This window comes from Thalassophryne amazonica, chromosome 13 (assembly GCF_902500255.1).
Source record: "Thalassophryne amazonica chromosome 13, fThaAma1.1, whole genome shotgun sequence".
NCBI classification, from domain to species: Eukaryota; Metazoa; Chordata; class Actinopteri; order Batrachoidiformes; family Batrachoididae; genus Thalassophryne; species Thalassophryne amazonica.
The window spans coordinates 85259038-85283941 of record NC_047115.1 but is presented as its reverse complement, the minus strand read 5'-3'; the positions used below and the strand labels follow the sequence as shown (position 1 = coordinate 85283941).

General features: G+C 42.9%; 1 protein-coding gene across 4 annotated transcripts in view; it reads left to right on the top strand.

Moving 5' to 3' along the window:
- Window positions 1-24904, top strand: part of LOC117523536 (cytosolic phospholipase A2 beta-like) — a 146221-nt gene that overhangs the window by 115715 nt on the left and 5602 nt on the right. For all 4 annotated transcript variants that reach the window (XM_034185099.1, XM_034185097.1, XM_034185095.1 and 1 more), the window contains 5 exons: window positions 36-258; window positions 343-460; window positions 1327-1464; window positions 1585-1692; window positions 14349-14528. In XM_034185099.1, the coding sequence (XP_034040990.1) occupies window positions 36-258; window positions 343-460; window positions 1327-1464; window positions 1585-1692; window positions 14349-14528 (767 nt within the window). The remainder of the gene's footprint in view (window positions 1-35; window positions 259-342; window positions 461-1326; window positions 1465-1584; window positions 1693-14348; window positions 14529-24904) is intronic.

Sequence of the window (24904 nt, the reverse complement as noted above, 5' to 3'; positions counted from 1 at the left end):
CCTGATCTAATAACCTTTGTTCCTGACATGCACAGGGCAATGGCAGCTTTGTATCAGGAAGCCAACTGGTCCCAGCAGGACTTAGACCGTGTCATCTCCAAAGCAGAGGAACAGATGACAAAGAGTGTCTTGAGCGCCTTCTCCAAGGACAAACTGCAGTATTACAGCGACGAAATGGCAGAGAAAGGAGACAAGGGTTATATTGTGTCATTCATTGATATGGCAGGTCTGATTTTGGAACATCTTGTCTTTGGAAAGGTGAAGAACAAAACTCCTACTTTTATCATGTTCTATTTATTAATGGAGAAACTACTGTGAAAAACAATTATTTATACGTTACAGAAAGTCACCAGTACCCTGTCTGAGCAGCAGAGGACGCTGTCTGAAGGCCAGAACCCTTTACCCATTTACACTGCAGTCAATATGAAGGACGAAATCCCAGGATGTCAGTCAGAAGCTGGTAAATCTGTCTGTCTGTCTGTCTGTCTGTTTGTTGAGCCAGTTATCTAGCTGTGGTGTGTGTGTGTGTGTGCGTGCAGCAATATTTGAACCAAATATCTTCAAACATTTGAATGCAGTTTATATATATATAATTGCTGATTTGTTGAATTTTGTGAGTTCTATTACTTTGTTCTTTATGTTTACTGAGATGAGGATTTTGTGGTTTCTATTTATTGGTGATGGTCTAGTGCAGGGGTGGGCAGCGAGGGCCGAGACACTGCAGGTTTTCCTTGCAACCAATCACCTCAGCAGGTGGATTGCTGATGAGCTTCTCCCCTGAACATAAACACCTGATCGTCAATGAAATCACCTGCTGAGACAAGTGATCATTAATGAAATCACCTGCTGAGGTGATTGGTTGTAAGGAAAATCTGCAGTGTCTCGGCCCTTCATGGCACATGATTGCACACCCCTGGTCTAGTGGTTAAGCGTTGGTCTTGAGACCAGAGGGTCTTAGGTTCAAACCCCAGCCTGACCAGAAAGTCAGTGATGTAAAGCTGCAAGAAGTGGTTAGGCTTTGCCCAAGGTCCTTAATCACCAAGTTGCTGTCAGTGTGTGGTGACCATTTTTCATGGCAGCACCATGACACTGGTGTGTGAGTGTGTCTGTGTGAATGCAAGGCATCATTGTAAAGCGCTTTGAGCTTCTGATTCAGATGGAAAAATGCTATATAAATGCAATCAATTTATAAGCTTCCTTCTACTTTAACCTCTGGATTTTTTGTTACTTGCACAGTTTTCTTTTTTGGTAATTTTGATGATTGTGTTTCTGCCACTTTGGTTTGTGGAACTAAGTAAACAAAACAATAACTCCTGTTGTTCACAGAGTGGTGCGAGTTCACACCCTATGAGGTAGGCCTCCAAAAGTATGGGGCATTTGTGCAAACCAAGAACTTTGGTAGTCAGCTCTTTCTTGGTCATGTCGTGAAGAAACTCCCTGAACTCCGTATCCCTTATTTGATGGGTAAGAACATCATCACTTATCAATACATTATTTACCATGTGTGCACTAAAACTACAGCACAACCAGTGGACCGTATGTTAATATGTTAATATGTTGATATGTATGTTCCATCTTTACTAGGGATATGGAGCAGTGTGTTTTCGATCAACCTGACGCAACTGTGGACCCTTGCTACAGGGTCTCTGCCTTCCTGGAGTCCTTGGCTTAGTCCAAACATCAGCAACATAAGTACATCTACTTTCTTCTGACTGCATAGAGTTTATATATATATTATATATATACACACACACACTGAACAAGAATATAAATGCAAAACTTTTGTTTTTGGTCCCATTTTTCATTAGCTGAACTTCAATATCTAAAACATTTTCTATATACACAAAAGACCTATTTCTCTCAAATATTGTTCACAAATCTGTGTTAGTGAGCACTTCTCCTTTGCCGACATAATCCATCCCACCTCACAGGTGTGGCATATCACGATGCAGATTAGACAGTATGATTATTGCACAGGTGTGTGCCTTAGGCTGGCCACAATAAAAGGCCACTGTGAAATGTGGTAGTTGTGAATGATGCTCTGTGATGGTGAAGCTGCCAATGAATATGTCTTGGACTTTATTTACATCAATTATGAAGAAATACAAACAGTATGGTACTCAAATCTGCATGGAGCAGACAGTTCTCAAAAACTGAATGACTGTGCAAGAAAGAGAAGAGTGAGGTAAGCCACCAAGACACCCAGACAACCCAGAAGAAGTTATAGGCAAGGGGGGGCAATGAGGGCTGAGACACGGCAGGTTTTCCTTGCAACCAATCACCTCAGCAGATGAGTTGCTGATGAGCTTCTCCCCTGAATATAAATACCTGATCATCAATGAAATCACCTGCTGAGGTGATTGGTACCAAGGAAAACCTGCAATGTCTCTGCCCTTCGTGGCACACCTCAGTTATAGGCTTATGTGGCCATGAATGGAGAAATTGTGCACAGTGCAAGCTTTGCGTTTTGCATCACCACTCTTAGCTTCACAGTGAAGTAAAATGGAGAAGGATATTCTTTCACCAGATCAGATCAAGGCTAGGCTTGCATCTCAGATGTACTTTCTGGCAGTTTGTAGCTAAACCTTCAGGTCTTCTTTTTAAGAAAACCCTCCTTTATACCACTTCATCATGAAGCTGTATAACTTGTGATACAAAATGCAGACCTGTCAGGGTATGCAAACTTTTGAGCACAACACTGTCTGTGTGTGTATATATATATATATATATATATATATATATATATATATATATATATATATATATATATATATATATATATATATGTACACTACAGCCTTCCGCTTTCACTTCAGGTGTCCCCCAAGTCTGTCTGTTTTCATCATTTACCTCCTCGCCTTTGCTAGACCAATGACACTAGATCTACCTCCCCAGCAAACCCAATTCCAGACTCCCACCCTCTTTCCTTACTGACTGCCTAGTGGAAATGAAATCCTGGTTCTCCTCAAATTGTCTCTCATTAAACAGTAATTAAACAGAGGTTCTCGTCAGTGTAGCAAAATCAACTCTATCCAAAACCGACAGTTTTCCTTTTGTTATTGACAGCTTTTCTGTCTCCCCCTCCTTGCAGGTTAAGACTCTGCCTTGGAAGAATCCATTGCATTTTAGAGGTGATCTGGATCCAGATCCGGATTCTGGATCAAGTTTTACTTTATATAGGCTTTGAAGGATTATGTCAAAACTACTTCACAGATTCTCACCAAATTTGCACCACAGATTAGGGCATGGAAGAGTCCACTGCATTTTGGAGGTGATTCCGATCAAGATCCAGATTCTGGCTTAGGATTTCACTTTATATAGGCTTTGAAGGATTACGTCAATACTATTTCACAGATTCTCACCAAATTTGCACCAGAAATGCAGTTGATCACTGCCCATCAGCTCCTGGCCAACATGAGGCTCCCCACACAGCTGTCTTCCACTCGTTCCCTGAAATTCCAGGTGCATTGAGAACCGACTGCACTGGGAACTCACTACACCTCACTTCTATGGGAAACAGCTATGTTTGCCACCCTTTCTCTCTGCATTACTGGATAAGGTCTAGGTATTTTAGGTGACTCCTCTCATGGGTCTCATCACGACCTTCCTCCCAGGAGACAGTGAGTTCCACAAGGATGACCTTCTTTGACCAGATGACTATGCCAGGCCTCAGTGTGTGTGTGGATGATAGGAGAGAAATTCAACTTTCTTCCCATGTCTGCCTTCATCTCCCACCCACCCTTGTGCCTTCTGGAGGATGTTGGTTCTGGTTCTCCTTGTGGTAGTTGACTGCTCCTCTGCCCAGATGAACTGCAGCAGTGGTATTTGCAGCTTGTGTGGTTGTTGTGGTCTATTCCTGGTCTGCTCCAAGAGGTTAGCAATCACCATGAGCTAGCCATAATATGAGCCAGTGTTCCTTTTCTTCCCACAGTAGGTTTTCCCTCAGGCCCCACCTTGTCAGGTTCACCAGAGATGGGAGTGACATATACTGTGTGGAACGGTTCCAGCCTCCAGAGTTTGGCCCATGAGACCCTCCTTCTTGGGTGATCAAATTTGGTCCAAGTTCACTGGGTTGCCTTCAGTGCAGAAATTGCCAGTGATGTTTCTCAACTTCAGGGAGCTGTCAGTCTGCCTTACTGCAGTGTCTGCTGCCCACTTGCAGCCTGTTACCCCAGCACAGATGACTATACAAACTCTGCACTTGGCTAACTGCGGTGTTTGCAGTTTGTTGATCAGTCAGCTTGGGCTGATGGAGTAAACTGGGGGGGGGGGGCTGTAATAAGTAGTGTGCCTTAATTGAGAGAGTGGAGACATGACGAGTAGAAAAAAAAAATGATCACATCATGGTGCCATCTTGGTTCCAAAATAGCGTTTGGTGTTAAATCTATCTGCATGTAAATCCAGCTATTTTATTTATTTATTCACTGAAAATGACGGGTTGTTGTGCGTTTGGATGCACAAATAGACACAACAAGGGCGTCAAGATGTACAGATTCCCTTCAGATCTGAACAGAAGAAAAATTTGGGAAAATAAAGTCAGCTGTGTGGGATGGAAGCCGACATCATCGTCAAAGCTTTGAGAGGTAAATTTATTGTTCGGTCCCATGTACAGTAAAACTCACCTAAACCGTCATCGTATAAACCAGATATGTGCAGTCACCAGACAAAAAAAAGTCCCAAATTTTTATATGGTTTTCCATGTAATAAACACAGTATATAACAGATTTTGTACAACGGATTTTCGCTCATATCGGATAAAATGTCCCATCCGATTGCAATGTATTTCCATTAAAAACCCCGAGCAGTCAGGACGTGCACACCAGCAGAGGTACAAATTAAAGTAATTAAAGTTCAGCACTGACATTTGCCGATTTCAGGAAAGTGGGACCGGAGTAATTTCTGTTGTTAAATGTCCGACCGTTTATTTTTTTTCACACTTGCTCAGACTCGGACCCGCAGCCTAACGTGCACCTGTTAAATCAGACACAAAAGACTGTGATTTGACACTTTTCTGCTTTTACTCCTTCGGCTGCCATCATATTATTGTATAATAGTTTTTGCAGTGCACACGCTGATTAAAAATGGACCAGAAAAGTCCACAAATTTACAGCACAAAGTTGGTAAAAGAGGAAAATGCACAGCTTACCTTTGAATTGGAGGTGATGATTGTAGAAATAAAACCTTGTTGAGGGTCAAATTAGTCTAGAATAAATCATAATCCAGAGACAGAGAACTTTAAAACTGTCACGCACGTCATTGTATGACACAGAGTTACAGAGCTGCAGCTGCATAAATCAGTCTTTAAATTAATTCAATAAATCATAAATTTGATAGCTTAATTATTTTTAGATTTATTTTGATAGTACCTGTACCTGGATGTATTGCTGTATTTAGTTAAATGATTTACAAAAATGTTGAAAATATTAAATGTTCATTCAGTAATTCAGCGCAGTTGAAACCAAAATGGCGCCATGTTCCGAGTTGACACCGCTCTCTCAATAAAGGCACACTAGTAATAAGGAAGTTCATCCTCTTGATGAACAGGATGGGGGGACAGAGGAGACAGTGCATCCTGTCAGAATCCCCTTCTCCAGCATGTAGAACATGGTGGTCCTGAATCATGTCTTGAAAGATCCCAGATAGCTCTTAATCTGGTTTGTCCTGATCTTGTTTGGGATGTCGTAGTGTTCCAACACCTTGTTGATGAGGATATTCTTCTTGTCTCTGTGAGGTCTGATTTTAAGGTTCCGTTACTAACTTATAAAATTATTAATGGATTAGCACCTCGTAGCGGTTCTAATTATACCTTACATACCAGCTTGTACCGTATTCTCGGGACGCAGGACTGCTTTGCATCCTAAGTGTTGTGAAAGTGTAGTGACACGGACCCACAACAGGGGGCGCAAATGAACGGACAATAGAAGAAGTTAAATTTGAACACTTTACTGTTGTGAATGCCACAACTACACACAGCAGATTATTGAATGAATACAAAGTCAATTGATAAAGGTGTCGTGTGGGCAGGCTCGACGATAGGAGACGCCCGTCTGGAGAAGAACCGGAACCACACGATTTCCTCCGCCACCGAACCAGGAGGATACTGGAGCCGCCAGGTCCCGAGTCCCCCAGGTGGCCACCGTCTCCGCGTGTCGGATCTGGTACTGCTGGCGAAGAGCAAAAACAGTCAAGTGTGGGTGTGTGTACACCCCGTAACAAGGATGGTGGTTATTCCACCTCTAATCACACGCTCGTGCAGCTCCTGTCTAATTACTTATCTGGCGGAAAGCAGAGCGAAGCAGTCGCAGCCTACGCCGATCCTTGGGGAAGACAGCTACAACAATGTATCTACTGAAATCAACGTAGGAATATTCAGGCTGAGTGTGTTACCTCCTTAGAAGAACGATATCTCGGTGAAGTGGTGGAGGTGTCGTCCTGCTCTTATTTGGGATGAGGCGCAGATGATTGGTGACAGCTGTCATAGCCGATGAGTGACAGCTGTCAACCCGGCCGCTCTTGGGAGGTGGCAGCGCCCTCTCGTGCCTGAAGCCCGCACTTCAGACAGGGCGCCCTCTGGTGGTGGGCCAGCAGTACCTCCTCTTCTGGCGGCCCACACAACACTAAGGTTAAAAAAAAGTCGGCAGGCCACAGCGCCTCGTGTGCCTGTCCTGTAGAATGATCTCCCTGCAGGGGTAAAACAGATTCCATAAAGTCATTCAAGTCCAGACTAAAGATGCATGTATTCTCTCGTATGACTAGCATACCGACCCTATCTCATGGCATTTCCTGATGGCATCATGAAAAGTATCTGTTAGTGAAGCACCTCTCATTCCCACCCCAGTGCTTTAATCAACAGCGCTTTAAACATTTAAAGGGACAGCACTTCATTCATTCATGGCAGCCTTTACCACAGCCAGGCCACTCATCAGCATTCTGGACGCAATGAAAATGGTCCACCAAGATAAAAAATGAAAATAAAAAAATAAAATAATGTTAAATTGCTTGGTTTCTGACACGCACCAAATCAAATCAAATCAAATCAATTTTATTTATATAGCGCCAAATCACAACAAACAGTTGCCCCAAGGCACTTTATATTGTAAGGCAAAAGCCATACAATAATTACAGAAATGTTATGTGTCGGACGCAGCTCGGAGAACCGACCAGCGTTTGAAGGACCCAGTATGAAATAAGCAGAGCACGGTACAAAGGCTAACTGAATTTAATACATAACAGTGATAATATAATAACAAAAGGTGCGGCCTGGCATGGTGCGCTCCCAGCAGCGCTAACGGTCCAGAGCCAGAAGCTGTTTCGGACCCAAGGACCCCGCCGACACCCCCCAGGTGGCCGCAACAACCGAGTCTGTGAAAGAAGGAACCATTATGTGAGTCCACACTCTACACACAGAACACTTAAAGGTGTACAAACAGCAAACACTTCCTGGCTTGATTACTGATCAGCTTCCCAACCTGCAGGCATGGAACATCCAGTTCACAAAACTCCACTGCAGTGGAAGCTGATACATGACTAACAAACAGCTCAATACAATAAGGTGTGAGGGACACCACATTTACTGACTGTATAACTGTTAGTCACAAAATCTAACGTACCTCAGGAAGTGTGCTGACGAGCGTGAGACCTCACCCCCTCCTCTTTCACAGACTGTGCATCAAACCTGGACGTTCTCAGCATCCGCTGCTGATGAGATGGCTCCCGAGACGACGATCTCACCCGTCTGGTCACAAGGTCGAGTCTCTGGCAAATACACACTGTGCACTCCAGTCTTAAATGACAACATGTTCCAATCCATCCAGATGCACCACAGCTGTGAGTCCTGACGAGTCGCAGGTGATCAGGGTGAGGTCCTGACAGCCTCAGCAACACAGCCACTCAGTCCCAAATGCACGCCACCTGGGAGGAAAACCAAAAGACAGAAACAAACCGGCAGCCAGGCCCCCCCAGCCATATAACAGTACCCCACCCTCACGGGAAGCCTCCCGGCGACCACACACACCTGGCCCAGGAGAAACACCCCCCTCCAGGGACCATGGCTGGAAACCGTGTCTGCGTTCATCCTCCAACAGACTGGTTGAACTGGCTGCATCTTTGCCCTTGTTTCTGACAGTCTCGTAGCACAGGTGTGGCCAGGAGTTCCTACACCTGTGCGGTCAGCCTTTATCCAAACATGTGTAATTAGTCATAAAACAAAACACAAACAACCAAAACACCCCCCCCCTCCCCAGGGGACCGTCCTATCAAACCCCAGGGAAGGGGAGAAAGGAAAAACAACCCAAACCCAAGCCTACAAACAAAAATGCCAAAATACCCCCCCCCCCCCCCCCCCCAGAGGACCGTTCCATCAAACCCCAGGGAAGGGGAGAAAAGAAAAACCCAAACTTGAGCTCACAAACAAAAATGCTACAACACCCCCCCCTCCTCCCCCCCAAACGACATGTAGGGACCAACACCCCCTAGAGGGCCTCCCGCCAGCTCCAGGAGTAATAACCACGACCGAGGTCCCTCTGGGATCCAACGTCACCCACGGGGACTACCAGCGCCTCCCAGAGGACCACTCGTCAACCCCAGGAGACGCCTCCCCTCATGACCAATGGACCCAGCCCCGGCCGTCCATGGCTAGATGGGCCTACAGCCCTTTCCCCCCCAGAGGACACCACAGTCAAACCCTGAGGGCAGAAACTGGGGGGGGGGAAACAAAAAGATACCCCAAACCCCCCCCCTCCCCTCCCGGGTGCAGAGGCTACCTGGGAAACGCCCAGCACAACCCAACTGCACCCCTCCAGCAATGCCGACACCACGGCACACCCGGCTGGAGTCAGAGGAGAAGAGAGGGCATAACAAAAAACAAAAAGAGAAAAAACAACCAAGTACCACCCCATCACCCCCCAGGGGACCGTTCCATCTAACCCTGGGGAAGTGAAACAAAAAAAAATAAAAGGAAAAACAAACAGACCAACACACAGTTGTTTGGGTCCCCTTTTTTTTTTTTTTTTTTTTTGTCTTGTTTTGTTCGTTTTCAGACAGGCTGCAGGGTCACAACCCCAGACAAATAGTGGAAAACAAAAAATAAAATCCCACACAAAAACCAACTCAAACAACACCCACACAAAATGAACTAACACAAAACAAATCAGTGAGTTATACCGTCAAGCTCAACCAAATGGAACACACCTGTTCCTACTCAAGAGCTTGACGGTAACGTGATTCAGTCACCACAAGGGGGAGCCAGAGTGCTAAAAACAAAAAAACCCCTTTGGCGACAGAAAAAACAAACGAGCTGCTTTTATGTGCGCAGGTGAGTGCAACACACAACCAAAATGTGCTCAACTAAATAACGCCGGAGCTGAAACAACAGACGCAGTAGTTACCTTTGTCCGGGGAAACGGGGCTACGACTGTAACACAGGAAGCCCAGCGACCCGTGCTAACAGAGCTCCACCGTGCGCGTGAACCCATTACAAACGCACTCTTGCAGCTCCCGTTTACACCTCTTATCCGGTCGGAGTGTGACGCGAAGCCGTCGCCAGTCACACTCCACCACGACCCACGGATAAGGCACAACACAGGAACACGGCTGCAAGAGAGCACAAATCAGTATCCAGTAATGGGTCTCAAACACGCACCTTCCGGGCGGAGAGCCCCGCAACTGATCCGGATAACCACTGAACGTCTGCTGCCGCCTTCCCGGCGCATTACCGTCTCTGCTACCGCTGGGTCCGTGATGTTGCCAGAGACTACTGTTATGTGTCGGACGCAGCTCGGAGAACCGACCAGCGTTTGAAGGACCCAGTATGAAATAAGCAGAGCACGGTACAAAGGCTAACTGAATTTAATACATAACAGTGATAATATAATAACAAAAGGTGCGGCCTGGCGTGGTGCGCTCCCAGCAGCGCTAACGGTCCGGAGCCAGAAGCTGTTTCGGACCCAAGGACCCCGCCGACACCCCCCAGGTGGCCGCAACAACCGAGTCTGTGAAAGAAGGAACCATTATGTGAGTCCACACTCTACACACAGAACACTTAAAGGTGTACAAACAGCAAACACTTCCTGGCTTGATTACTGATCAGCTTCCCAACCTGCAGGCATGGAACATCCAGTTCACAAAACTCCACTGCAGTGGAAGCTGATACATGACTAACAAACAGCTCAATACAATAAGGTGTGAGGGACACCACATTTACTGACTGTATAACTGTTAGTCACAAAATCTAACGTACCTCAGGAAGTGTGCTGACGAGCGTGAGACCTCACCCCCTCCTCGTTCACAGACTGTGCATCAAACCTGGATGTTCTCAGCATCCGCTGCTGATGAGATGGCTCCCGAGACGACGATCTCACCCGTCTGGTCACAAGGTCGAGTCTCTGGCAAATACACACTGTGCACTCCAGTCTTAAATGCCAACATGTTCCAATCCATCCAGATGCACCACAGCTGTGAGTCCTGACGAGTCGCAGGTGATCAGGGTGAGGTCCTGACAGCCTCAGCAACACAGCCACTCAGTCCCAAATGCACGCCACCTGGGAGGAAAACCAAAAGACAGAAACAAACCGGCAGCCAGGCCCCCCCAGCCATATAACAAGAAAAACCCCAACGGTCAAAACGACCCCCTATGAGCAAGCACTTGGCGACAGTGGGAAGGAAAAGTCCCTTTTAACAGGAAGAAACCTCCAGCAGAACCAGGCTCAGGGAGGGGCAGTCTTCTGCTGGGACTGGTTGGGGCTGAGGGGAGAGAATCAGAAAAAAGACATGCTGTGGAAGAGAGCAGAGATCAATCACCAATGATTAAAAGCAGAGCACCACACCATGCAGTATTGACATGAACCACTGGGTGGAAACAGGGCTGTTGGCATATATTGTGTAATCGTCCAGGTCTGACAGGGCCTTAAGATCACCAGCCTCATGCAACCATTCCAGATTTTCCTGAAGGTCATCTGTCTTTCCGCCATCACCAATCTTCCTTTGTTGCCATCCAGTGCTTGCCATACATCACTGGGCTACCCAGAGTTTGTTTGATTAATACATTCAAAGATGCCACAAATGCATCCGCTCCATAAAATGACTGTGGCCTATCTCAGTGGCCTATCTCAGCAGTCACAGGGTGAGAGACATAGTACAACCTGGACAGGACACCGGTCTATTGCAGACACCAAAGAGAAAGCACCAGAACTAGTTAGATGAAAATGACTATGTCCTTCAACGACTCATCGACCAAAAGTGAAAAGCTTTCCTCGACCTCCGGAAAGTTCTATCCTCACAAGATATAAAGTCTTGACTCCAGCAAAGCAGCTCTACAAAATGAAACTCACAAACTGAAAAATTCATGGTAGCTCAACAAGGCTGCTGAAGTCCAAGTACCTGCCAATAAAATTGATACCAGAGGCTTCTTCAATGCCACCAAAGCAATCTACAGCCCCTCCACCCAATGACAAGCAACTATTTGAAGCAAGGATGGCCTGAGCCTGCAGAAGACCATGCATAGCATCACTGTTTGATGGAAAGAACTCTTTGAAGACCTCTTGAACACTAACCCAATCATTGAGGAAGATGAAGAGCTCAGCCATTTACTAAGACAAGACATAACTGAAGAACCTTAAAGACATGAAAACAAGAAAACACCAGAGGAAGACAACATTCCATTTGTCTTTAAAAAAGGAGGTCCCTTTTGCCAATACCAACAGCACAGACTCGCCATTAAAATCTGGACTCAAGAAGAAATACCAGCATACCTGAAAGACTCAATGACTGTCCCCATCTACAAGTAAAAAGGAGACAAAAATTCTGACTGCAGAAACCATTGTGGAATGTCCTTACCCAGCTAACACAATGTTTTGGTAACTTTATGTTATTGGTTAAATTTAGGTTATGGTTGTCAGAAATATTTTTGTACCATTTTCCTAATGTTATATTACTTCCTTTTATGTAAAGGGAAATTTGACAAATATATTTGACGGTGAGCAAGAAAGTCTTACCGTTTTTCTTACTCCAAATTTCTTTCAATGACTAGACTATAACTTTAGGTAATGTTACCAAAATGTTCTGGGAACGTTTGGATGTAAAATATCTTAAGGTGACTTTGTCACATTACTAGAATGTTCTGGGAACCAAAAAGAAACATACCTTAAAAACTGTTGTTACCACATCATTTTGAGAACATTAGACCTAAAGTTGTTGTCAAACATTCTGGGAACAAAAAAGAAACGTTGCTTAAAAACATTCCCAGAATGTTAGGCCTAAAGTTCCCAAGATGTTTGTTCTAATGTTACTATCAAATGTTCTGGGAACCCCTCAAAAAACTTTCCTCTGAAACATTCTGAGAACTGTACAGCTAACGTTCTGTTAACATTTGGAAAACGTTCTTATAATATTTTGGCGACCTTATTTTTTAGCTGGGTATTGTCTACTGCAGGAATGGTACCCAGAGTGGCTTCTAGAAGGAAAACAGACAGAATTTTCACACTCCGCCAATTGCAAGAAAAGTGTAAAGATTAACACCAGCCATTGTACCTCGCATTCACTGATGTGACAGAGGTGCTCGACAGAATGTCACACCTACTTCTGTAGCTCCTGAACAATATGGGCTATCTGGACAAATGTATCAAAATATTGAGTCTTCTCCACAATGACATGTCCTCTAAAGGTCTGGTAAATGGCACAAAAACTAAAGCCTTCAGTATTCAATCAGGAGTAAAGAAGGGCTGAATCATCGTACCTACACTCTTCATCATCTTTGTGGCAACAATCTTGCACCTGATCAAGGACAAGGTGTCACCATTAATTGACATTGTGTATAGAATGGATAGAAGGCTCTTCAACCTGACCTGAGTGAGAGCAAAGACAAAAATCACCACTACTTCTCTCCTGGACTTCCAGTATTCCATTGACAGTAGCGTGTCATCCTTTATGGAAGGTCTTCATAAAATCCTTGAAACCTTTGGTGAAGTCTCCACCAAGCTTGGTCTCGAACATCAGACTGAAGAAGACAGGTTTGTATCAGCTTCCACCCAACATGGTCATTCCAAAGCTTCTTGGTGTGAAACTGCATGGACAGGTTCCGGACAACATGACCCACTTTCCATACCTGCATAGCCATGTGTCATCAAATAGCGACATCGATGATGAGAACCAACACAAACTCAAGAGTGCAGGAACTGCTTTCGGCCGGCATTGCACCATTCTTTCCAACAACAGAGATCTTTGATATGACACACAAATCCTTGTCTACAAACTGTTGTCATGCCAACCCTGCTGTACGGATGTCAGACCTGGACCACCTGCCACCGCCACCCGAAGACCCTCGAGTGATTCCACCAATTCTGCCTGAGGAGTATCTTCAGCATCATCTGTGAAATCATCAAGACTAGTGTATCAACATCAGCATCTTTGCTGAAGCCATTCTACAGAGCATACAGTGTGTCATCATCAAGAACCAGCTTCGGTGAGTGGGTCACATCGTGAGAATCAATGACAGCTGACCTCCCTAGCAGATTTTCTCCCCCCACCTGAGTAAAGGAAAACAGTCCAGAGAAGAGCAGAAGAAACACTACAAGAATCTCTTGAAGCACAACGTCAGGTGCTGCTCCATCAACTGGAAGACCCGGAAAAAACAAGCAAGGAACTGAGCCAGCTGACAAGCAATGATCCACACTGGAGTGGAAGTCTTCCAAAAAATGTGGATGAACAACACAGAGGGAAGAGGAGAAAGAGGATAGAGAGTGATCAAGATTCTGACTGGCAGAGGCTTATAATAGAAACCACATGCAGTGTTTGTCAGAAACGGTGCACCTCAAGACTAGGCCTCTTCAGTCATCTCAGAGTCCACCATCCTGTCTGGGAATCGATCAAGAGACATGGTGGTGCATGCTGGTGCGCTATAACAGATTGGTGCATATTTGTTAGCTCACAAAAAACCTTAATCACAGTGTGACAAACACACATTTGTCACATTCTGCTTTTAAGGAAATGACAGGAACCACTCTGGTTGACTTCATGTTACACACACAACTAATTTGGTGACTTAATCCAGTTCTTGTGCAGCCAGAACCCTGGTTTGTGCTTTTTCCTCCTGCATACACACCAACCAATGCGTGGGCAGACGTGTACCCAATGCAAAATGATGCTTTGAGTTTGACCGTGCGACACGGACCTCCAAGAAAATGTCCTATGTGTTTATATATACAACAACATACAAGTATTTTAAAGTTTAGTTGCACTGGATAATTACAGCTTTTGTTCAGCCGTGTAATGGAATTGCTTGTTTACTACAAGTACAAGTATGTTGGACATATGCTTTTTTTTTTTTTTTTTTTTTTTTTTTTTTTTTTTGACAGAGGCTGACAATGAAGAATCGACTTTGGGTATGTCTGTCATCAACCCTGTCACAGAAATTGTCAGCACGCTGACTGATTTCTTCAAGAATCGTCCAGTCATTGCTGAGATGTACAATTTCATGCGTGGCTTCTTTCTGCACTGGAACTACAAGAAAAACAGCAACTTTAATGCTTGGAAAGGTAAACTGGCTGATTTACACACATGAAAATTCAGTAAGGTATATCTTATATATTATATTCCAATTCCAAGGTTGACCTATGCTAGTATATATAAAGGTATATCTAAAAATCTAAAAAGGAAGAGTAAAATAGAGTAGAAAAGAGTAGAGTAGAGCCACTTAGGTGCCTGGTCTTGAGAACCAGGTATGGTAGGTTGAAAAGCTTTTTTATCCCATGGGAACTCTCCCTACCCACCCAAGCAGCTCAAGAAAAAGCTATATGTAATATAATAAGTAATAAGACATAAGAAAGATAAGACATCACAGGAGAAGATTGTAGTATAGGTAATTTAGTATGTAGACTAGTAGTAAAATTAAATATACTGTAGTTAGTAGGCTAAGCTATAAATCTGGTATTTTATTATAGAAACAGAAGCTATGAGTGTATGAGTGTATTGGTATCTATCTAAAGTAACTCTGTTAGCATACTATAGGAAAATAAAAAGTATAATCATTATGCTATCAAATGGAAACCTAAGAACTTCAATCAATCAATCAATCAATTTTATTTGTATAGCGCCAAATCACAACAAACAGTTGCCCCAAGGCGCTTTATATTGTAAGGCAAGGCCATACAATAATTATGTAAAAACCCCAACGGTCAAAACGACCTCCTGTGAGCAAGCACTTGGCGACAGTGGGAAGGAAAAACTCCCTTTTAACAGGAAGAAACCTCCAGCAGAACCAGGCTCAGGGAGGGGCAGTCTTCTGCTGGGACTGGTTGGGCTGAGGGAGAGAACCAGGAAAAAGACATGCTGTGGAAGAGAGCAGAGATCAATCACTAATGATTAAATGCAGAGTGGTGCATACAGAGCAAAAAGAGAAAGAAACAGTGCATCATGGGAACCCCCCAGCAGTCTAAGTCTATAGCAGCATAACTAAGGGATGGTTCAGGGTCACCTGATCCAGCCCTAACTATAAGCTTTAGCAAAAAGGAAAGTTTTAAGCCTAATCTTAAAAGTAGAGAGGGTGTCTGTCTCCCTGATCCGAATTGGGAGCTGGTTCCACAGGAGAGGAGCCTGAAAGCTGAAGGCTCTGCCTCCCATTCTACTCTTACAAACCCTAGGAACTACAAGTAAGCCTGCAGTCTGAGAGCGAAGCGCTCTATTGGGGTGATATGGTACTATGAGGTCCCTAAGATAAGATGGGACCTGATTATTCAAAACCTTATAAGTAAGAAGAAGAATTTTAAATTCTATTCTAGAATTAACAGGAAGCCAATGAAGAGAGGCCAATATGGGTGAGATATGCTCTCTCCTTCTAGTCCCCGTTAGTACTCTAGGTGCAGCATTTTGAATTAACTGAAGGCTTTTCAGGGAACTTTTAGGACAACCTGATAATAATGAATTAAAATAGTCCAGCCTAGAGGAAATAAATGCATGAATTAGTTTTTAAGCATCACTCTGAGACAAGACCTTTCTAATTTTAGAGATATTGCGTAAATGCAAAAAAGCAGTCCTACATATTTGTTTAATATGCGCATTGAATGACATATCCTGATCAAAAATGACTCCAAGATTTCTCACAGTATTACTAGAGGTCAGGGTAATGCCATCCAGAGTAAGGATCTGGTTAGACACCATGTTTCTAAGATTTGTGGGGCCAAGTACAATAACTTCAGTTTTATCTGAGTTTAAAAGCAGGAAATTAGAGGTCATCCATGTCTTTATGTCTGTAAGACAATCCTGCAGTTTAACTAATTGGTGTGTGTCCTCTGGCTTCATGGATAGATAAAGCTGGGTATCATCTGCGTAACAATGAAAATTTAAGCAATGCCGTCTAATAATACTGCCTAAGGGAAGCATGTATAAAGTGAATAAAATTGGTCCTAGCACAGAACCTTGTGGAACTCCATAATTAACCTTAGTCTGTGAAGAAGATTCCCCATTTACATGAACAAATTGTAATCTATTAGATAAATATGATTGAAACCACCGCAGCGCAGTGCCTTTAATACCTATGGCATGCTCTAATCTCTGTAATAAAATTTTATGGTCAACAGTATCAAAAGCAGCACTGATGTCTAACAGAACAATCACAGAGATGAGTCCACTGTCTGAGGTCAGTGAGAAGATCATTTGTAACCTTCACTAATGCTGTTTCTGTACTATAATGAATTCTAAAACCTGACTGAAACTCTTCAAATAGACCATTCCTCTGCAGATGATCAGTTAGCTGTTTTACAACTACCCTTTCAAGAATTTTTGAGAGAAAAGGAAGGTTGGAGATTGGCCTATAATTAGCTAAGATAGCTGGGTCAAGTGATGGCTTTTTAAGTAATGGTTTAATTACTGTCACCTTAAAAGCCTGTGGTACATAGCCAACTAATAAAGATAGATTGATCATATTTAAGATCGAAGCATTAAATAATAGTAGAGCTTCCTTGAGCAGCCTGGTAGGAATGGGGTCTAATAGACATGTTGATGGTTTGGATGAAGTAACTAATGAAAATAACTCAGACAGAACAATCTGAGAGAAAGAGTCTAACCAAATACCGGCATCACTGAAAGCAGCCAAAGATAACGATACGTCTTTGGGATGGTTATGAGTAATTTTTTCTCTAATAGTTAAAATTTTATTAGCAAAGAAAGTCATGAAGTCATTACTAGTTAAAGTTAAAGGAATACTCGGCTCAATAGAGCTCTGACTCTTTGTCAGCCTGGCTACAGTGCTGAAAAGAAACCTGGGGTTGTTCTTATTTTCTTCAATTAGTGATGAGTAGTAAGATGTCCTACCTTTACGGAGGGCTTTTTTATAGAGCAACAGACTCTTTTTCCAGGCTAAGTGAAGATCTTCTAAATTAGTGAGACGCCATTTCCTTTCCAACTTACGGGTTATCTGCTTTAAGCTGCGAGTTTGTGAGTTATATCACGGAGTCAGGCACTTCTGATTTAAAGCTCTCTTTTTCAGAGGAGCTACAGCATCCAAAGTTGTCTTCAATGAGGATGTAAAACTATTGACGAGATACTCTATCTCACTTACAGAGTTTAGGTAGCTACTCTGCACTGTGTTGGTATATGGCATTAGAGAACATAAAGAAGGAATCATATCCTTAAACCTAGTTACAGCGCTTTCTGAAAGACTTCTAGTGTAATGAAACTTATTCCCCACTGCTGGGTAGTCCATCAGAGTAAATGTAAATGTTATTAAGAAATGATCAGACAGAAGGGAGTTTTCAGGGAATACTGTTAAGTCTTCAATTTCCATACCATAAGTCAGAACAAGATCTAAGATATGATTAAAGTGGTGGGTGGACTCATTTACATTTTGAGCAAAGCCAATAGAGTCTAATAATAGATTAAATGCAGTGTTGAGGCTGTCATTCTCAGCATCTGTGTGGATGTTAAAATCGCCCACTATAATTATCTTATCTGAGCTAAGCACTAAGTCAGACAAAAGGTCTGAAAATTCACAGAGAAACTCACAGTAACGACCAGGTGGACGATAAATGACAACAAATAAAACTGTTTTTTGGGACTTCCAATTTGGATGGACAAGACTAAGAGTCAAGCTTTCAAATGAATTAAAGCTCTGTCTGGGTTTTTGATTAATTAATAAGCTGGAATGGAAGATTGCTGCTAATCCTCCGCCTCGGCCCGTGCTACGAGCATTCTGGCAGTTAGTGTGACTCGGGGGTGTTGACTCATTTAAACTAACATATTCATCCTGCTGTAACCAGGTTTCTGTAAGGCAGAATAAATCAATATGTTGATCAATTATTATATCATTTACTAACAGGGACTTAGAAGAGAGAGACCTAATGTTTAATAGACCACATTTAACTGTTTTAGTCTGTGGTGCAGTTGAAGGTGCTATATTATTTTTTCTTTTTGAATTTTTATGCTTAAATAGATTTTTACTGGTTATTGGTGGTCTGGGAGCAGGCACCGTCTCTACGGGGATGGGGTAATGAGGGGATGGCACGGGGAGAGAAGCTGCAGAGAGGTGTGTAAGACTACAACTCTGCTTCCTGGTCCCAACCCTGGATAGTCACGGTTTGGAGGATTTAAGAAAATTGGCCAGATTTCTAGAAATGAGAGCTGCTCCATCCAAAGTGGGATGGATGCCGTCTCTCCTAACAAGACCAGGTTTTCCCCAGAAGCTTTGCCAATTATCTATGAAGCCCACCTCATTTTTTGGACACCACTCAGACAGCCAGCAATTCAAGGAGAACCTGCGGCTAAACATGTCACTCCCGGTCTGATTGGGGAGGGGCCCAGAGAAAACTACAGAGGCCGACATTGTTTTTGCAAAGTTACACACCGATTCAATGTTAATTTTAGTGACCTCCGATTGGCGTAACCGGGTGTCATTACTGCCGACGTGAATTACAGTCTTACAAAATTTACGCTTAGCCTTAGCCAGCAGTTTCAAATTTCCTTCAATGTCGTCTGCTCTGGCCCCCGGAAGACAATTGACTATGGTTGCTGGTGTCGCTAACTTCACATTTCTCAAAACAGAGTCTCCAATAACCAGAGTTTGATTCTCGGCAGGTGTGTCTTGCCGAGTGGGGAAGAATGGTTAGAAATGTGAACGGGTTGGTGGTGTACATGGGGCTTCTGTTTAGGGCTACGCTTCCTCCTCACAGTCACCCAGTCGGCCTGCTTTCCCGGCTGCTCGGGATCTGCTAGAGGGAAACTAACGGCGGCTAAGCTACCTTGGTCCACACCGACTACAGGAGCCTGGCTAGCAGTCTCCAATTCGCCCAGCCTGGCCTCCAAAGCTACAAATAAGCTACACTTATTACAAGTACCATTACTGCTAAAGGAGGCCGAGGAATAACTAAACATTTCACACCCAGAGCAGAAAAGTGCGGGAGAGACAGGAGAAGCCGCCATGCTAAACCGACTAAGAGCTAGTAGCTGCGCTAAGCTAGCGGATTCCTAAAAACACACAAAGTGAATAATGTGTAAATAATTTAGAGGTGATTCAGCAGAGGGAGTGCTTTAGTTAAGGCACGTGAAGATTACACTGCGAAGCAAATCGTTATCTAGGTAACTAGATCAATCTAACTGTGCAGATTAAACAGCTAACAGATACAGCAAAACACCGCTGTGCTCTGGAACAGGAAGTGATACAATACTGCAGTGAGAGCCAACCACCAGTAGAGGCAAGCAAGAGCCAAAATCCAGCTTAGGTACTATATGTTGATAACTTTAAACTTTAGAACTCATTAAAAATCTACACCATGTAAAATGAAATTGTAAATAACAAAAATAAGCTAGCTATAGTAGAAGAGCTAAATTAGCCGTTAATGAGCCAACTGTACCCAGCAAGCTAACACGATAAACAAAAACGGTAATTAGTGTATAAAGTATAATAGCGTAATAAAACCTACAGTAACGGTATTAACAAATACATATAACATAAATGTGGACAAAAGTATGAATTAATGTGGGTTATCAAACACAAAAGAACCAACTATTTTGGAAGCTACGATGAACGTTGCTACAGCTGGCTATGTTTCTGTGTCGGCTCTCAGTTGTCCAGGTAGATTCAAGCTTCTCTACTACAGCCGGCTAGATAAGCTAACGTTAGCTGTTAGGTTAGCTGTTAGGTTAGCTGTTACACACATGTTCATAGCATTAAAAATAGACAAAGACAAATCTTGATGGGTGCAAATAAGCATTAATGCCACAAGATGAGGTAAGATAATGAATGGAAACATCTTGTTTTCTGTGGTGAAAAACCACTTGGTCACAATCGGTATAAGTGACAGAAGCAAAGTGACAAGCTGCCTTTCTTTTTCAGTCAGAGTGGGTATAGCAGCAAGACACAAGTGGTCACTATGCCACCAGCTTGTCGAGGCCAGTACAGACCAGAAGAGTACTTGATACAAATACTGAATGATGCAACATGGCAACTGCCAATTCAAGTGAAGTCAGTGTGACAACAGTGTGACAAGCTGTTACTTCAAAAAGGTTGAATTCCTAAGCAATTGTTAGAACGAAGACCTTATGTTTTACAGTAAAACTCACATATAATGGATTCAGGTGGACCAGTGAATTTTTTCTGTTATAATCTAAATGTGTTATATTTATAAAATGGACAAAATCTGTTATACGTATAAAATGTATGTATGTAACGGATTAGTTACACTCAGGAGGCGCCAAAACATCTACGGGGAATCCTAAATCAGGACCTGCCTCATTTAATGACCAGGTCAAAACTTCATCTGAAAAAAATAAGTGCCTGCCTAAGTAAGTGCCGGACATCATGCAGTAGTGGGCACAGTTCCACTAATCCGCTAACTACTAATTAGCGAAGCTAACTTTTTCTTTAGCATATTAGCTTTTCAGCTAACTTTGAAAACCATCGGCAGACCAATTAGCTTCCGCTAAATTTAGTTCCCCTAACTTTCAGTCCACTAACAATTTTTTTGCTGGTCAAGTTTCATGGTCAAAAACTTTTGTAAACCCTCATACATGTTAGTTCCTATCTGTTATATGTCTGCAACAGTCAGGCTGGTGATCTGTCAGGATGAGTTCCCGTAGAGTAAATCGACAGTTTGTGTGTCTGCTTTAAATATGTAATGTAAATGTAAATCTTTTTTTTTTATTGGACATTTTTCTTTATACAGCCCAGTAAAGGTATAACAGAACATGTTTGAATAGGTAAACCTTTACCACACCATCCATGTGTTGCACCTTGAACTCAAAATATGTGTATATGTAAAGATAAAACTTACGTGGGTTTTCTTTGATGGGGAAGCTCAACGCGATGAGTGAGGTTTAGATTTTACCAGTCGCACTGAACGCAACTGAGTGAGCTGTTCCTGTGCTTATAAATAGAATACAGAGATAAACTGTGAATCAATATTGTGATTTACTGCTTTTTATAAAGACGATGAACGTGTTTGGGATTTATTTTTTATTTATTTATTTTTCATGCATTTGTTTTGTGTTTGTGATCCTGGGAATTTACCCAGGAGCCCCTGCTGGAGGAGGAATGGTCTATTTGAAGAGTTTCAGTCAGGTTTCAGAATTCATCATTGTACAGAAACACCATTAGTGAAGGTTACAAATGATCTTCTTATGGCCTCAGACAGTGGACTCATCTCTGTGCTTGTCCTGTTAGACCTCAGTGCTGCTTTTGATACTGTTGACCATAAAATTTTATTACAGAGATTAGAGCATGCCATAGGTATTAAAGGCACTGCGCTGCGGTGGTTTGAATTATATCTATCTAATAGATTACTGTTGTGAAAGTGTTGGAACACGGACCCACAACAGGGGGCACAATGAACGGACAATGGAGAAAGTAAATAACAAGATTTACTACTGAACAAGCAAGAGTAATACAACAAACACAATTTAGGGTCGAATCCGCTGGTGTCGTGTGGGCAGGCTCGAAGGTAGGAGACGTCCGTCTCAGTCGAACCGGAACCACCCAGATCTCCTCTGCCACCGAACCCTGGAAATACTGGAACCGCCAAGTCCCGACTTCCCAGGTGGCCACTGCCTCCGCTCGTCGGATCCGGTACTGCTGGCAGGAGAGAGCAACAACACACAGGAGTGGATGAACGCACCCAGTTACAGAGAGGGGAGAAGCCGCCTCCACCTCTTGACAAAGTTCAGCAGGAAGGTGAGTACTTATCCAAGGAATAAGGTTCTTAGTAGTCACCAGTCCTGAAAAACGGTTTTGACAGTCTTAGTTAATAATGCAAAGTATACCTGCAGAGAATACTACCTTGGTCTTAGGTGATATCTCGGCACTGAGGTGGAGACGCCGTCCTCCTGATATACCTCGGTGCTGAGTGGAAACAGCTGTGTTTGGTGATGGGTGACAGCTGTCACCCAGATTACTCCCATGATGCGGCAGCGCCCTCTGGTGCCTGGAGCCCGCACTCCAGGCAGGGCGCCCTCTGGTGGTGGTGGGCCAGCAGTACCTCCTCTTCAGCGGCCCACACAACAGATTACAGTTTGTTCATGTAAATGGGGACTCTTCTTCACAGACTAAGGTTAATTATGGAGTTCCACAAGGTTCTGTGCTAGGACCAATTTTATTCACTTTATGCATGCTTCCCTTTGGCAGTATTATTAGAAAGCATTGCTTAAATTTTCATTGTTACGCAGATGATACCCAGCTTTATCTATCCATGAAGCCAGAGGACACACACCAATTAGTTAAACTGCAGGAATGTCTTACAGACATAAAGACATGGATGACCTCTAATTTCCTGCTTTTAAATTCAGATAAAACTGAAGTTATTGTACTTGGCCCCACAAATCTTAGAAACATGGTGTCTAACCAGATCCTTACTCTGGATGGAATTACCCTGACCTCTAGTAATACTGTGAGAAATCTTGGAGTCATTTTTGATCAGGATATGTCCTTCAATGCGCATATTAAGCAAATATGTAGGACTGCTTTTTTACATTTGCGCAATATCTCTAAAATTAGAAAGGTCTTGTCTCAGAGTGATGCTGAAAAACTAATTCATGCATTTATTTCCTCTAGGCTGGACTACTGTAATTCATTATTATCAGGTTGTCCTAAACGTTCCCTGAAAAGCCTTCAGTTAATTCAAAATGCTGCAGCTAGAGTACTGACGGGGGCTAGAAGGAGAGAGCATATTTCACCCATATTGGCCTCTCTTCATTGAATTCTAGAATAGAATTTAAAATTCTTCTTCTTACTTATAGGTTTTGAATAATCAGGTCCCATCTTATCTTAGGGACCTCATAGTACCATATCACCCGAATAGAGCACTTCGCTTTTAGACTGCAGGCTTACTTGTAGTTCCTAGGGTTTTTAAGAGTAGAATAGGAGGCAGAGCCTTCAGCTTTCAGGCTCCTCTCCTGTGGAACCAGGCCCCAATTCGGATGAGGGAGACAGACACCCTCTCTACTTTTAAGATTAGGCTTAAAACTTTCCTTTTTGCTAAAGCTTATAGTTAGGGCTGGATCAGGTGACCCGAACCATCCCTTAGTTATGCTGCTGTAGTCTTAGACTGATGGGGGGTTCCCATGATGCACTGAGTGTTTCTTTCTCTTTTTGCTCTGTATGCACCACTCTGCATTTAATCATTAGTGATTGATCTCTGCTGTCTCCTGAGCCTGGTTCTGCTGGAGGTTTCTTCCTGTTAAAAGGGAGTTTTTCCTTCCCACTGTCGCCAAGTGCTTGCTCATAGGGGGTCGTTTTGACCGTTGGCGTTTTTCGGTAATTATTATATGGCTTTTGCCTTGCAATATAAAGCGCCTTGAGGCAACTTTTGTTGTGATTTGGCGCTATATCAATAAAATTGATTTTATTTGATTTGATTTATAAACATACATTAACAGCTGCACACAAGAAGGAAAGAACACACAACTGTTTTACCAAGCTATGACAATGTAAACATGACAAATAATTACCTTTTTAGATGACTCAAAATGCTTTCTGCAGCTTGTTAGGCGAAGTGAACTTCTTTGGTGAAATGAGATGAGTGTGCACGTGCGGAGGAGGGACGGGACTGAGGGGGGTGTTGAGCACGGTGACGTGAACAGGAAGAACTAGACATGAAGGCATCTGATTGGTTTTTTGAGAGCGCACCACGGGGCTTATACTGGTCGGAGTTTTATCGATCCAACAGCTGCTACAGACGTCTGATTTTTTTCGTTCCTTTTTCTGAATACATAATGTATTGATGACTGTTAGGATAGACTGACCATTTCACCCAATATAACAAAAAGTGTTTCTGAACAGAGTTACCTACCCTAGCTTTAATGAAAATGCATTGCAATCGGACAGGGCGTTTTGTCCGATATGAGTGAAAATCCTTTATACAAAATCCATTATATACGGTGTTTATTACATCGAAAAACCATACAAAAGCATTTCGGAGTTTTGCTTTTGTTCAGTGAGTGTGAATATCTGGTATATACAATAACGGTTTAGATGAGTTTTACACTATTTGAATACTGTGTGAAACACAAAAAAAATACTCATACTGTATCTCTAAATACAGTGCATCTGGAAAGTATTCACAGTGCATCACAAAATGGACAAAATAATGTTTTCCCTCAAACTTCTACATACAATACCCCAAAATAACAATGTTTTGATTTTTGCAAATTTATAAAAACAAACAAAAACTAAGAAATCACATGTACATAACTATTCACAGCTTTTGCCATGAAGCTCAAAATTCAGTTCAGGTGTATCCTGTTTGGAAAGGCACACATTTTATATTTTGTCTAAATATAAGGTCCCACAGATGACAGTGCATGTCAACACTGTTTCTTCCTTATCACTGTCACGTGTGCTTGCTCTAGTCTAGGGGTTGGTAAGGTTAGAACTTATTTGTGTGATGCAGCTTGAGGCAGCTTTGTTGTGATTTAAAACTTCAATTGAAGT